This window comes from Diadema antillarum, unplaced genomic scaffold (assembly GCF_040938485.1).
Source record: "Diadema antillarum isolate AM-2024a unplaced genomic scaffold, OU_Dant_1.0 scf00000170, whole genome shotgun sequence".
NCBI lineage: Eukaryota > Metazoa > Echinodermata > Echinoidea > Diadematoida > Diadematidae > Diadema > Diadema antillarum.
Genome location: NW_027271059.1, coordinates 3,757,563 through 3,772,004, shown reverse-complemented (window position 1 = coordinate 3,772,004; position 14,442 = coordinate 3,757,563). Strand labels below are relative to the sequence as shown.

The window sequence follows — 14,442 nt, the reverse complement described above, 5'->3', positions numbered from 1 at the left end:
CCACTATGATAAAGTACTGACAGAAAATCTCAAATATATTCTTATATTCACTACCTACATCATCTTACCTGGTTATTCCTCATACATGTACATACATTACACTATCTTTGACAGACCAGAACACATTCAATGACATATCAAGGGGAAAAAAAAAAATTGTTCATCAAAATGTAACTTTCTCATGTCATTAAGACAAATATGTTGACCTGTCAATGTAATGCTATATAATAAGTCTGAAGATATGGGATTGGCCAAGGATTGGGGGAGGAGATCTACACTGGTGGGTAAATTAACTTCTTGATACCAACAAAGAGAACCTCGCTGACAAAGACCATCTCAAGATTCAAGTGATGGCAGAAAATCTCTTAAAGGGAAACCAATATCCTAGATGTGGCTTTATGCAATCATCACTCAGCAGTTTGAGTCATTGGCTGGGGGATATCCATAGCGATATGGGATGTCGTATGGGTCACTCCCGGACCGAGGCTGGGTGTCGTATGGGTCACTCAGATGCTGGTCTTTCTTTATCGTATAATCAAAATCCGAAAATTCATCTTCCTCCTCGTCTTCATATTTCTTACTGGAAGGGAGAAAGAGAGAAAGAGATCAGAGTCAAAACTTTCATTTCATTTTCTCTGCTTAGTACAGACAAATACTCACTATTGTTTTCATTCACCCCATATTACCTTATTCCTCAACAGATCTGCTTGCTAACCATTTCTTAAAACTGTTTTTGTCAGCATACTAATAATGCAATTTCCTACATGTAGCACCATCTGGTTTCTCATTTTTGGAAAAGGATCAAATTTTCTTTTAGCCAAATCAATATCAAATCCATTCAGTAATGATCTACTGTACGAGCTGAAATTTTTGCGGTGGTTTTATTTTCGTGAATTTCGCGTATCGACTTTGAACCACGAAAATAACAACACGCGAAAATGTCCTCCAAGTAGCAATTCGCGAAAATATCTGTACGCGAAAATTTCAGCTCGTACAGTACCTAATTCTTTCAACACTAAAAACTGTTTCGCTATGGCCATGTGTTAGACACAGACAAGATACACCGAAATTGAAATTCCAGGGAAACCTTCCTAAATAATGCGGTCATTAGGACTGCCGATTTTACATTGTAAGATCTGGTATCTCATAAATGCATTAAAAACCAGCTAAAGACAAAGATATGGATAATTGGGACCACTGAATTCATGTCATTTCAAGTTCCACCTCCTTGTGAATGAATTCATTATGAAATCATTTGTCAAAAATCCCTTATCAAAAGATTGTCAAGTTAAACAAACAGAATATACACATATATACGATGTAATTTATATATACAAAATATAATTATATCCTGCATTCATGAAAACTATATAATGCAATTACAAAATAATCAATATGTATTTCAGCAGGATTAGACCATCACCTTCCACTATATAAATTGCAGTATAAGCAATATGGTATAAACAAGATTGTTGGTTCATGCTGTTAATTCACAATGCAGGGTTCATCCAGATGTCAAAGCTCAAAAGTACCATTATCCATTTCACAATATTTGTTTACCACACATCATGACAAGAATATATACATAGTTTGAGACAAACAAACTAGCTCCATGGTTACATAGACTTGTCAGAGGACCTCCACACTCAAGGTGAGGCATTGCTAGTTGGCAAAACCAAGTAAGTGATGGGATATGAGAATGTTTACTAATGACCTTCTGCAAAAGAAAAGGAAAGAATGATCAGGAAATTCACACTGAAAGACAAAATGAAAATATAATCTGGTTAGAGATTAGTCAATACACAAAACTTCACCACTGTACATTCCAGTTAGTATTAATGATATACAAAAATGCCGTATGATGTTGTTCCTTTGTGCCATGCCTGTAATGTTAGAACAGTCTGAGAAAACAAAAATGAGAATGGACCATATATGAGGGTAACATAAATTCAATGAAGTTAGTAAAAGGGTGCAACAAATACAATGGTAATATCATAAATCGACACTGAACAGTTGTGATAATGCGTAAAATCAAACTATCAAACAAGCAAATACAATACCGAGTACTAATATATATGTGGACTCTACAGGTTGAATGGCTCAAGTGAGCAAAAACTATAATAGTTCATTTTTAGACTTAACCCTAAAAAGACTGGGCTATTTTGGTAGCTCGAAAGACTGGGGGATTTTTTTCTCCCTCATTTACTTCTTAATTGAAAATCCCTTGTAAAAAAGCAACATGGATTAAGAAATTCCTTGTCACCACACATCCAGCTGTAAATTGCCAGACAGAAGGACTAAACACATAAAAAAGAGTCAGATATGTAGTAGAATGACACACATAACGATGCAGAGGTTTAAAATGTGAATCTGAAAGAAATTTATGGAATAGGTAACTATAGTACAGTCGTTATCTGCATTACTTGAATATTTTTTTAAACATCTAATAAATTACATCAATTGATAAAGAAGACCTCTGCATCATGTTTTTACTTCTTTAAGAATTGTGCATAGATTCCATATAATTGTGCAGAGATTCCATAGAATTGAGCATGGATTCCATATAATTGTGCATATTTTCCTGGTGTCAAGAAACATTGTTAGGCCTATTTATCATTGGCACATTGCCATCCATGCAAATTTACCTGAAGTATGCATGACTCAATAATGCACAATACTATGGACACTTGGTAGAAATATTCTCACAAAGTAGTATTGCTATTATAGATCACCAAGATCTGTTCCAGCAGGCTTGCACTGTACCCTGCATGGTGGGGCAGCAAATGACGATCAATTCAATCAGGGTAACCTTCCCATTACATAGCCTCCCACCTCAACCCGGTCTTTAGTACACAAAGAACACATCAAAGGGGTTTACAAGGAATTGTATTACAAGAAAATTAAATGTATTTAAGGTACGTACAGGAAGCACAGTTCTCACTTAGGTAGTCATATGTTTTACACTCCTTTGGTCATCACTGAAAATTGGTTTACTTGACACAGGGGACTTAAATTTTGGCAGACCAGCTGCTCACTTGTTGCCCTCAGTGTTCTCCATCAAAGCTTTATTAACTAATAGGGTCTAGTTTAGCATGCAACAAATATTGGTACTTCCATCACTAAACATCCTTTGTCACCAATTCACAACGTTGCAGAGTCAAGGGACTTACTGGTGAAGTGAACTGATGAGGCAAAACACCAGGCAGTGGTCTCTTGGGAGAGGTGAGGAGGGACTTGGTAAAAGTGATTTATAAATTATAGAAAATTCCTGGAAAATATCTCATTGTGAAAGCTGATAGCAATGCCGTTTTTGTTCATAACAATTAAAAAATAATGTGGTGGTGGGGGACATCTACTTGCCCACTAAACTTACACTTGACTTTAACTGAAATAGCATTGACATTAAGCAAATATTGAACTTGTTACTACACTTTATTCATAGAACTTCTGCAGAAGTGATGTTCAGACATCATATTGCTTAGAGTCTTAAAGCGGCAACATTTATTACACCCTGGCATTTTCCCTTTGAGAGGGAGCTCACTTTGCAACCTGGTTGATCTTTTAAGAGAGTATTTTAGTCTATAAGTCACAACCTGAACAAAAAAAAAAAGAACCTCAGAGACAGATTTAAAAATGATCCAGGAAATTTGTTGGGTGTGTTATGTTATAGCACTGCTCATAAAGTAAACATAATAATATATCTTACAAAGTTACAGTTAACTTTTATCCCACACTGCTAAATAACATATAATACACTAGCAGATCTAGTAAGTCTACAACATTTACAGCTTCAGAGGTTTATGCAATACATCTAACTCAGCTTTAAGAGAACCAAAAAAAAAAAAAAAAAAGAGAAAAAAAACTTAAATTGATTTTTTTCATATTTGCAGGACATGATGAAAGAATCATGTTAACTGCAGCTCACAAAAGAAAAAAATGAATAAAGTCCTTTTCATATCATGTTCCATTTAAATCATGTCGTTTCCATTTCAGCTACACTTTGATGAGTAACAAACATATACAACACAAAGCAAGAGACAGACATCTATCCTATCTACTTAATCATTGTAACGAAAATGATATTTAAACAAATAAAGGAAAGAGACCAAGTACTGAAGGAGACTAACAAGCCATTCAGAAATATTTCCCGAGTGAAACTTTCACGCCTTCAGCACCATTACAATGTGGTACATTCTCTGTTTCCATGGGAACATTATCATTAGCTATGCTCTCATCTCCTTCATGTTTCTTCCCTTTTTCAACAGTGGGAGAGTCCAGGGTGCCACTGACAGGCAGGGAGGGTCTGGGAGCCACCATTCCGTGTTGGGGTGATAAAAAGGTGGGTACAGGCAGGCAATGAAATGAGGTGCAGATTGAAGCGTGAAAAATAAAATGGAATAAAACACAGCACAAATAAATGAAAATGCAGAAGAATATATGAGGGCAATAAAAAAGTGATTAAAATGTGTTCCATACAATCCCAGTGACAAGAAGAGATGGACCAGAGAACTCACAGTGGGTAATCAAGCAAGAGTCAACACAAGGCCTTAAAAGACTTTTTATTTCTACCACATTATCCAATGCAGCAAGAATGTAAATTAACACTGGCAACTTTTTCCTCTTTGGGGATGCTCAGGATTATTTGCACTTACTCAAATTCAGAGATAAAAAGCCAAATATGTCTTTCTAGGAATCTTGGCTAAGTTTAACTGAATTAAGATGACTTTAACATGTGATGGTAATGCTGCTGTTAACATATTGTGCAGTGATACTGACAAATGAAGTTGAGGGGATAAAAAATGATTCTAACTCTCATTACTTTATTTGGAAAAAGATATTTCAGTGATGAGCCAAGTTCTTAATCTTTTTCTTAATACTTTGTTAAGAGAAAATGTTCATAGAACACAACAGCAAAGAGGCAGATCCAGGAATTCAATAAAGGGGAGGTGCTTTTACTGAATTAAAAGGGGGACGCACTCACACCCCCATTTTTGTGGATCCGCCACTGCAGCATTTGGTTTTTAAAATGAGCTTTTCTTGAACATACATAGTTGGAGTAAATTGGCGGAAATATCTGATTCCAGTTTATTGAAAGACAAAAAAAAAAAAGCTGGCTGGAGACCCAAACATGTTGATCACCCTCTATAGTTCTCTAGCACACCAAAGTAGAAAACACACACACAAGCTGTCACAAGGCTATGTGAGGCAAGCCCTGTATCACCAACCTGCTACTACGACAGACATTAACACAAAATCCAGTAAAATCAGTTTTGTTTCCATGTCAAAATACTTTAGACATACCACCTGCAGAGCAATTCATACCATACATATTTTACACTTATGTAGTGGATTGGTATGAGGAGGAATTTTGGTTTAATTTTGTTTAAGATGTGGCAAAGAATACCTCCTTTTGGAGATAAAGAATACTGCATCAAAATCATAATTTAAGGACATACGGTGAGTTTTAATACTTCAATCACCATTCATGTCATGATGAATGGACTCCAGTGTTGCAACAAATTTTGAGTTTCTTCTCTGATGTGGACTAGCAAAAAGCAGCAAAATCTGAGGAAAAACAAATTGAATGCTCAAAGAGCATAAATGGTTGCTTTGAGTCCAGTGGACTAAACTTGGTTTGTGCTGCTGTTTTTACAGGATTTGATGTCATGTCTTGCAGCAGGCAGGCTGGTCAGGCAAAGACAAGAGGGATGCCAAGACAAAAACCATGTGGGAACCAAGAGATTGAGAGAAAGGCAAGAGAACACAGCAAACAAAAATGCAAGCCATCCCGTGTGTAGATATAATTCTACTGTGACAAGTTCTACACAGTATACCCTGTTGAGCACCTTGATATACTAATTTATTAGCAGACTATATATGATTCCTTCTGCAAACTGTGTGAATTCTGGCCCTCAAAGCGTTGAATATTAGTTATACTGGTGTACACAATTATGTGATTTCTTTTATAATTTTTGGTGAGGTCATGTTCTCTTGATGTGACCATATTAGTAATGGCATCTACATCTGAGCAGGTGCAAAAAAAAAAGTCTAAATTCACATCCGATTCTAAGGTTGATACAAACGATGTGGTTAACTGGCAAGGTGCTTGTCGCTAATATGGTCTGCGAAACAAAAAGCTGTGTAGATACACTGATTGGAACTTGCCTCAGTTTTGGGAAAAGGGATTGGGAGGGATAGAGGGGAAAAGGGGAGTAGGGTGGGGTACCTTCAGACCGTGGTATGAATCTCATTTCTACAAGCAAGAGGGAAACAAGGATAAGAGTAATACCTTTTTTTCTAGCTTAGATATTTGCGCAAAGCCCTTGTGTGATTTCTTACACAGCTCTATGAACATGAGGGGAAAAAGAACTGAGCGTCAAAACACAGACACAAAAAGAAACAGGAGGTGTATACAGTAAGGCATTTCATCTGGATAGTAACATAATTCATGTTACACAAAATGTTTTCTCTTCTAAAATCTTCATGATATGTTCGGGAAGTTCATCACTTAGAATTTTGATGATAGCAAATTCGGATTAAAATACAATAACATTCTCTTACAGCCGGACACATTTTAACCCATTGCTAACAAGTTAAATCTCACTAGATCTGTTTGTCAAAGGTATTAAAAATGAATATTCATGAGACATGCCTGTTTAATCAGAAAAAGGTTTGAAGATGACAGGAATTCAAACCTGCCACATTTCTGATAAGTTTCTGACATGTTAAACACACTTGCTGAACAGGTCTGAATTCTTAACCAGTGCCTGTTAAATCTCTACACAATCTTACCTATCTACAAGTGTTCAATTTCAATATTCACCATTTTCCCCTCAAGTTTGATATAATTTATTCATCATCATTGGGTTCATGTCTCTCAAGTATCTGGTGCAGTGATTCTGAAGTATCACCATCATTAAGCCTTAACACTGTTGACCTTGAATTCCAAAACACATAAAAAGTTGCTCGGTTTAATCAGCCATGAGGCCAGAAAATATATGTGATAGCTCGATTAGGCTAGCTTTGGACCATTCTCCTGTCTAGATGTGATGTTCAGAAGCCTTAAAAACAAATTTACTTTTAATAGTCTTTACAGACCCTCTAAAACTAAATTTCTTTTCTTCTAAATGCTTACTGCAAAATTTGTAATAAACCAAGATTGGATTAAGGCCTTACTCAAGTCTTATAATGTCATAATGTCTTTAAAAAAATTAATAAATGCATGTCAAGAAATGATTTTAACTTGTCAATACAGCAGAAATCCTCAACATGGTGAATTTCCAACTGTTTCTATGAGGAATAATCTGATAAATTTCCAAATTGCAAATAACATTTTTTTGCGAGATCCAAACATTGAGATTAAAAAAAAAAAAAAAAAAAATGTCTCTCACTATCACATTAATACGATGAAAATGTTAAACTTCAAATTCAAGACTGCAGCGATTTTACTTCTCCTAGACTGCATCCAAAGAATTAACAAAATGAAGCAATACAGAAATCAATATCCACATTTCAAGAGAGCGTTTTCACTCTTCTAAGATGTCTCTGAAATGTTAGACTGACGGGGTTAGTCCACTTCACTCCTTTACTGACCCATCTTTGTTCACAAGGGGCTCTGCCTCAGCCGCTGGCTTTTCCGTCACCACTTCCTCTGGCTTTCCGTTTTCGATGGGTTGGTACGTCCCTGCATCACCTCGTGGGGGCGATTTACTCTTTCTGTTATCAGTTTGCAAAGTGTTCAGATTATTTGGTTTGGTGTTTTGTTTTGTTTTGTTTTGTTTTGTTTTGTTTTTTTCAGGGAAAGAAAGATTGAAGTGGAATGGAATGCATTGTTATTACACAGACAAGCAACAACGAACATGACATTATGTTGATAACAGATGATAATTCTGCTCTAAATTCTCTAATGATTGCATGTAAGGGCATTTCGTTTTTTTAAGAGAGCAGCAGGTCTAAGAAACATATGTTTGTTGGAAATATGTAGCGAGGCATTGACAGATACTTCACAATTCTAGAATTCTCATGAAATGAATAAATAATTATTTGGACTTTGTATGCATAAAACATCAAATCAATTCATTGTACATTCAGGCACAAGGAAGCAAGCAAGTGAATCAATAATTTCAAGAGAGAACTATCAAAATGTGAAAGCTTTTCTAGAAAATTGAAAAACAAAATTGATATTTTAACATGCATTTATGCACAGAGGGAAACATTCATTTGAGTAAACAGGGGCAAATGGCTGAAAAATGATCACAGACACTCATTTTATGATTTTTTTTTTGGTCTACTTTTTGAGGGGGATATAAAAGGGGAAATTACAATGAAAGAGTCATGTTCACTGGTCCATGGGAGGTGTTCTAATCATATGAAAAGACATCTTTTTATCAAAAATCTCATTCTACAACATTATTAAGAAAGTGTATGATCTTGATGAAAAAAAAAATGAGCCACAATCACATCTTGCAGTGAGACACAAATTAATTTTAGAAGGCAATGCAAAATGAAATATGTAAACTTTTTTTTTTTTGGAAAGGTCACTTGTTCAGACTAAAGTTTTTTTTCATCAATTCATTTTTTTTTTCTAATGAACTATCCCTTTATTTTTATTTATTAATTCTTTTCTTCATATTTTCAACTTTCCAGGTTACCATCCCATAGACCAGGGGCTGGGAGAGAAGGCATGATATGATAAATTGAAAACATGGATCCCATTTAAAATAGACTTTATGGCAAGGGACTAAAAACACTAAACAGTGAATCCCCATCCTCAAATTATTTTGACCCTTGACATTCATACCACAGATGGGATTTCCTTGATTTGTTTGCAAAACAACTGCTACCATCATCATCTGAATACTGATATGGATCTCATTGGGAGGTGACAGATACTTTCTTTTCTACACTATACAGAATGACACAATCATACAAAATACTCACAGAGACACAAAACCTCTCAACACAAAACAACTACACAGGTGGTTACTACCACTCTCTAACTCTACATTTTTTGTCATTTTTTTTTTTTACATCACACACACTACAATTCACAACTTATGACAAAGACGGCTGCTATTGGAACACTCTAATGAGTTTGTGGTAACACAGAGGAAAGGAAAACACGCCAGATAAAAGTGTACACTGTACTGAAGGGTTTGAATAGAATGTTCAACAGGAGAAATGTTTTTTGGTACACGTGTGGTCCTGGTCTGGAAGGAGAGGATCCATGGGGATAACAAGACAGGTGAATCGGAAGGAAAAGGGTTACAGGGGTAGACCCTGTCACAACTCCATCAGTCCGACGTTTCTCCCAGCTCATCCAAACTGTTGTCAAGTGCGTGGATTGAAGCAAGTTATGTCCGATCACCTGATCTTTTCCCCTCACAGTACTGTCATGTGATTTAACACAAGTGTCAGACTTATCATATGAATCTTTTAGGTGGAATGCCCTGACTTACGAAGAATCTTCTCTGACTTAAAAAGAATCTTGTTTTTATCTCCCAAACAGTATTTGAATAAAAATAGATTGTAATGGATACTTGATACATATATGAAGTAAATTTCCATTGACATGAGTCAGAAGTTTGTGGATATGTTCCATTCAAAGTGATACATTCATTATTTCCAAAATACCTGTATACCTGTATTTATAGAAAAATCACTGTAAGGGTGATTAAACAGTGCTGTTGTTTGCCAAGCACAGAAGACTAACACATTTATTTTTGATTTGCCCATAAAGCTCCATGATTAAAAAAGATTTTATTAGACATATCCAAGTCCAAAGCACAAAGCTGGATCTGCTTTAAGAGCCACAAGACAAAATGAACACCATTTTTGTGACTCAACTTTGCCAACACTTCCCTAGAATGTTGATGTTTTCATGCAAACTCACAGGCAAAAGTTTTTTTGTTTTTTTTAATGAGTGTCATGGCTGCTTTTTTTCTTTCTTTTCACCATACTTACTGATATAACTATTGCAACAAATTCTGACACAAATTCACTCATGCACAAAAACAGCCATACTTTAAAAAAAAGTCTGGTGTCAGTAAAATTAACTGTATTGTAGAACAGAAACTGAACTACCCTAACTTTTGAGTAAGTATTTTAGGCAAACCATCTCTACATACTTCTTGACTGATCAAAGTCAAGCAAAAGGAGGGACAGATGGTGAGAAAAGATCACTGTACAACAAACTAACATCGCTAAAACTGTTGTCTATGTCTGAAGGGACATAGTATCATGGACAAGAAATACCATCCAGATATTATCAATCATCACATCAACATCAGGGAATACCAGCTAGTTTTATGGACACAACTTCACTGAAAATCCATCCTTCAGGTATGTAGGATATAGAGATTATGACTAACACTCTTGACAAGTTCAAAAGGTTAAAGGACAAGTCAACCTTCATATACACAAGGATTGAGAGAATGCAGCAATATAAGAAAAACACATCAGTGAAAGTTTGAGGAAAATTGGACAATCCATTCAAAAGTTATGAAATTTCTAAATATCTGCTCTGTCACTGCTGGATGAGAAGACTACTACAGTGTATGATGTCACATGCGTACAACGATATAAGGAAAATAAAAAGAGAATTTCACAAAACTTTACTTTTTAAATAAAGTGCACATTTCTTCGACTTGTTACAGAAGTATGTTAAAGGTAATATCATTCCCCCTGCCTTCTGAAAGAGGGAAGTCAAGTGTTCTTTTGCTGTGCGAGAAAAATGGAAATATGTTGAATTTTCTTTATTCTTTCTTTATATCGCTGTACACATGTGACATCACAAGCTTAAGAAGTCTTTTCATCCAGCCGTGACTGAGCAGAAACTTCAAAAATTCATAACTTTTGAACGGATTGTCCGATTTTCCCCAAACTCTCATTGATGTGTTCTACTAATATTGCTGCATTCACTCAACCCACATGTCTATGAAGGTGAACTTTATTGTCCATACAAAATCACAACACTACACCACAAGGACATCAAGGAAAGAGATCTTCCCAAGAAGAGGGGGTGAGTCTATTACAAGGATGTAGGTCAGTATCTAACCAAGAAGGGGGGGGGGGGACATCCTATTAAAAGGGTGTAGGGCAGTATCTGCCATTATCTGTAATAGATGCAAGCACTCTCAGCTTCATCAGTGTTTTAAACTGGAGTCTTTACAATATTATGATCAATTTGTTTCCTTTCTTACATGTACATTTGTCAATATGTTGTTTGTCAACATGTTGTTTACCAGGAATTGTTTGTTAGAAAGGAATATATAGAAAATCCAAGTGAATAGCCACTAAGAAAATGACAAAATTGTCTCGACATAATGAAAAAAGATGGTACTCAGACTAAAACTTGATATGTAATCGAAGCGGTCGGAGTTGTAGTTAGAAATATCTAGGTTTCTTGGAACTTTTCAATGTCTCTAGGATTTTTCTTGTTGTTGTTTTTTTTTTTACAATAAAACCAAACAATGCTCTGCAAATTAGGACATGGGAGATCACAGATTAAAACCTACACACTTCACTCAGATTGGGGGGGGGGGGGGAGATGACATTCATGTGCAACGGACCCTTCGTTTACTGAGGAAATATGGACGTCTTCTGTTTTCACGGCAACCTCTTCATCCACAGCTACAACATTGGCACTTGGGTCTGTTGTCCCCTTTCCCACCCTACCACTTTTTAGTTTTGTGAGGCAGATCATCCCATTTCATCATTTTTCCAAGTCACATGGAGCATAGCAGCGGAAACAAAAATGGATGCGAGAGGTGTAATTAAAATCAGCACATGGTTCAATTGATGGCACAACTTAATACTTCTTTCTTCTTCTTCTTCTTCTACTTCTTTTTCCTCTTCTTCCTTTTCTTAACCTTAGAGCCTGAAAGCGCCATGACCATCTTTCCATGGATTGTTGCGCTAAAGAAGTATACACTATCATTATCATTAGTATTATTATCATTATTAATATCATTATTATTATGATGATAATTATTATTATCATTATTATTATTATCATTATCATTATTACAACTATAACTTGGACAAGCATCAAACACTTGCAATAATCCTTATATCAACAGAGAAATAAATATTTCGCACAACCACCACAAATGAATTTTGAGGAAAGATTTTTTGTCTGTTTAGAGCTGTATGGGCAATAATATGGAATAATGATTATCTGGTAATCTTTACACAACATGTCTTTTATAATCCTACATTATTATTCATTCACCTTCAGAGGAAAGTATAGCCTAAAAACGTTGCAAAAGATTTTTTGAAGAAGGTACTTGTGTCTTTGTATGTTAAATTTTTAGCATATCATATACCTGTTTGAGGCACTAAGCTAGTCCTGTGTTTGACTTATAAACCAGAAATCATAAAGACTTCCGTATTGTCTGTGCATTGCAGAGTCATATATTCAGACAGTAAACACAAATTTGTTCCAGACATGTTTTACAATGAAATGAAGCTTTCAAAAGTAAACCCAGCTGCTGCATACAAAAGAAGATTAATTTTCTTCTTTCCAGATCTACAAGAGACATAAATCATTCTTGCCTTTCTATAATGTGGAACAACATGATTACAAAATGGCATTTCTGTGAAAACTTATTATGAAAATCATTATTCATGGATACAGAAAACAGAGACGAATTTGGAGATGGACATGAGGTGTGGACAAGATGGCTGAAGGAGTGTGACTAATGGGGGAAATCTGCCAATCGAGATACAATATTCCTAGAAAGCTGATTTATTGACTATCCTACATGTTAAAAAGTGTGTTGTGATGATGTCCTTTTAGCAGGGGTGACCTCCAAACTCCTGTATTCTACTAGAAATGGAAACTGATGGGGAATGGGATGACTTGATATTATTTTGCTGTTCCTACTCAATGTCCATCTTGCTCACAATCTGTAGACTCTCACATCTACACATCAGCTGATATCATTCTCTCTTACCAGGTCTTCAGTCTCTTCTTTCTGAAAGACATCTACACATAAACACTCATGTTCTGTTTGTTTGGTTTTTTTCACTTCAATCTATCAGTCTCTACTCATCACCAGCGTTTCAACTGAATGTCACTGTTTTCTTACCTCTGCTTTCTTTCACTACTCCTCTCTCCTTCTCTCCATCTCTATCTCTCCCTATCTCTCCCTCCGTCTCTTTCTCTGTTCATGTCTATCACTCTATCTATCTCACCATCTCTTTCTTTCCCTCTATATCTATCTCGGTTTCTGTCTATCTTTCTAAGTCTCTCTATCTGTGCCTTTCTATCTATCTATCCTTCTCTCCATCTCTATCTCTCAATTTCTATCTATCTCTGTTTATGTCTATCATTCTATCTATCTCTATCTCTTTCTTTTCCTCTATATCTATTTCGCTTTATGTTTATCTATCTATCCTTCTCTCCATCTCTATCTCTCAATTTCTATCTATCTCTGTTTATGTCTATCATTCTATCTATCTCTCCATCTCTCTCTTTTCCTCTATATCTATTTCGCTTTATGTTTATATTTCTATCCTTCTCTCCATCTCTATCTGTCAATTTCTATCTATCTCTGTTTATATCTATCTTTCTATCTATCTCTCTATCTGTGTCTGTCTGTCTATCTCTCTTTAACAGTAAACTCCTGTCTCCTGTCCGGATCAACCATCATGCTTACCCATATTCCTCATCTCCCATCTCTATCTCCTCCTTCGATGACGGGTCGGTCTTGCCACAGCAGTTGACACAGAAATACATCAGCACGCCGCAGTCGTTCATACAGAAGCAGCAGACGTCGATGAGGATGAGGAGGACGATGAAACATGCTACCACGATGGCGACGAGCTCCACTGTTCCCAGTGTGCCAATCCTCTGCTCTGGTCGTGCTGCACAACACAATCAGATCACATCACAATCACAATTAGAATGTGTATTATAATCACTATTTGGTGTATTGTGGATGCTAGCATATAATTTTTTGAATCTAAAAACACATCTTTTCATTCTTTGGCTGTCATACCATTGGACATCTCCTGGCCAACTGATGTACAATTTGCTCTAATGAAAAAGAAGCATATTAAGTGCTGACATCATGTGGATGACATCAAGCAATATTTCTTTACTGATTTTTCCCTGTGTCTCTTTGTATGATTTGACATACAAGCAAGAACTTGAGTAATAATTTGATTTGGTTCAATTTAATTATTTTAGAATGATTTCATATTAAGTGACCACTGGGAAGGCAACAGAGTGCAACCACAGGGTGGCTGCCAAGTCTCCTCAGAAATAACTAGAAAGAGGATAAAAGGCATCACATAGGGCACAACTGCTACAGCCAACGGACTTGAACCAGGGACCTCATTATTGATAGTCAGTGGTCTCATTGCCTAGGCCACAACAACTCTTTATTTCTGGGCCCCCTTCCTTCTTAGGGATAAAACCATATAAGCACAAACAAA

The 14,442-nt window shown here is 36.0% G+C and overlaps 1 protein-coding gene across 1 annotated transcript in view; it reads right to left on the bottom strand.

Moving 5' to 3' along the window:
• Positions 1-214: 214 nt before the first annotated feature.
• LOC139722758 (neural cell adhesion molecule 2-like) overlaps positions 215-14,442 on the bottom strand; it is a 105,788-nt gene continuing 91,560 nt past the window's right edge. Inside the window, exons 15-16 of the mRNA XM_071634046.1 lie at positions 13,662-13,869; positions 215-580 (exon numbers count right to left, since the gene is read on the bottom strand). Of these exons, the coding sequence (XP_071490147.1) occupies positions 412-580; positions 13,662-13,869 (377 nt within the window). The 3' untranslated portion in view covers positions 215-411. The remainder of the gene's footprint in view (positions 581-13,661; positions 13,870-14,442) is intronic.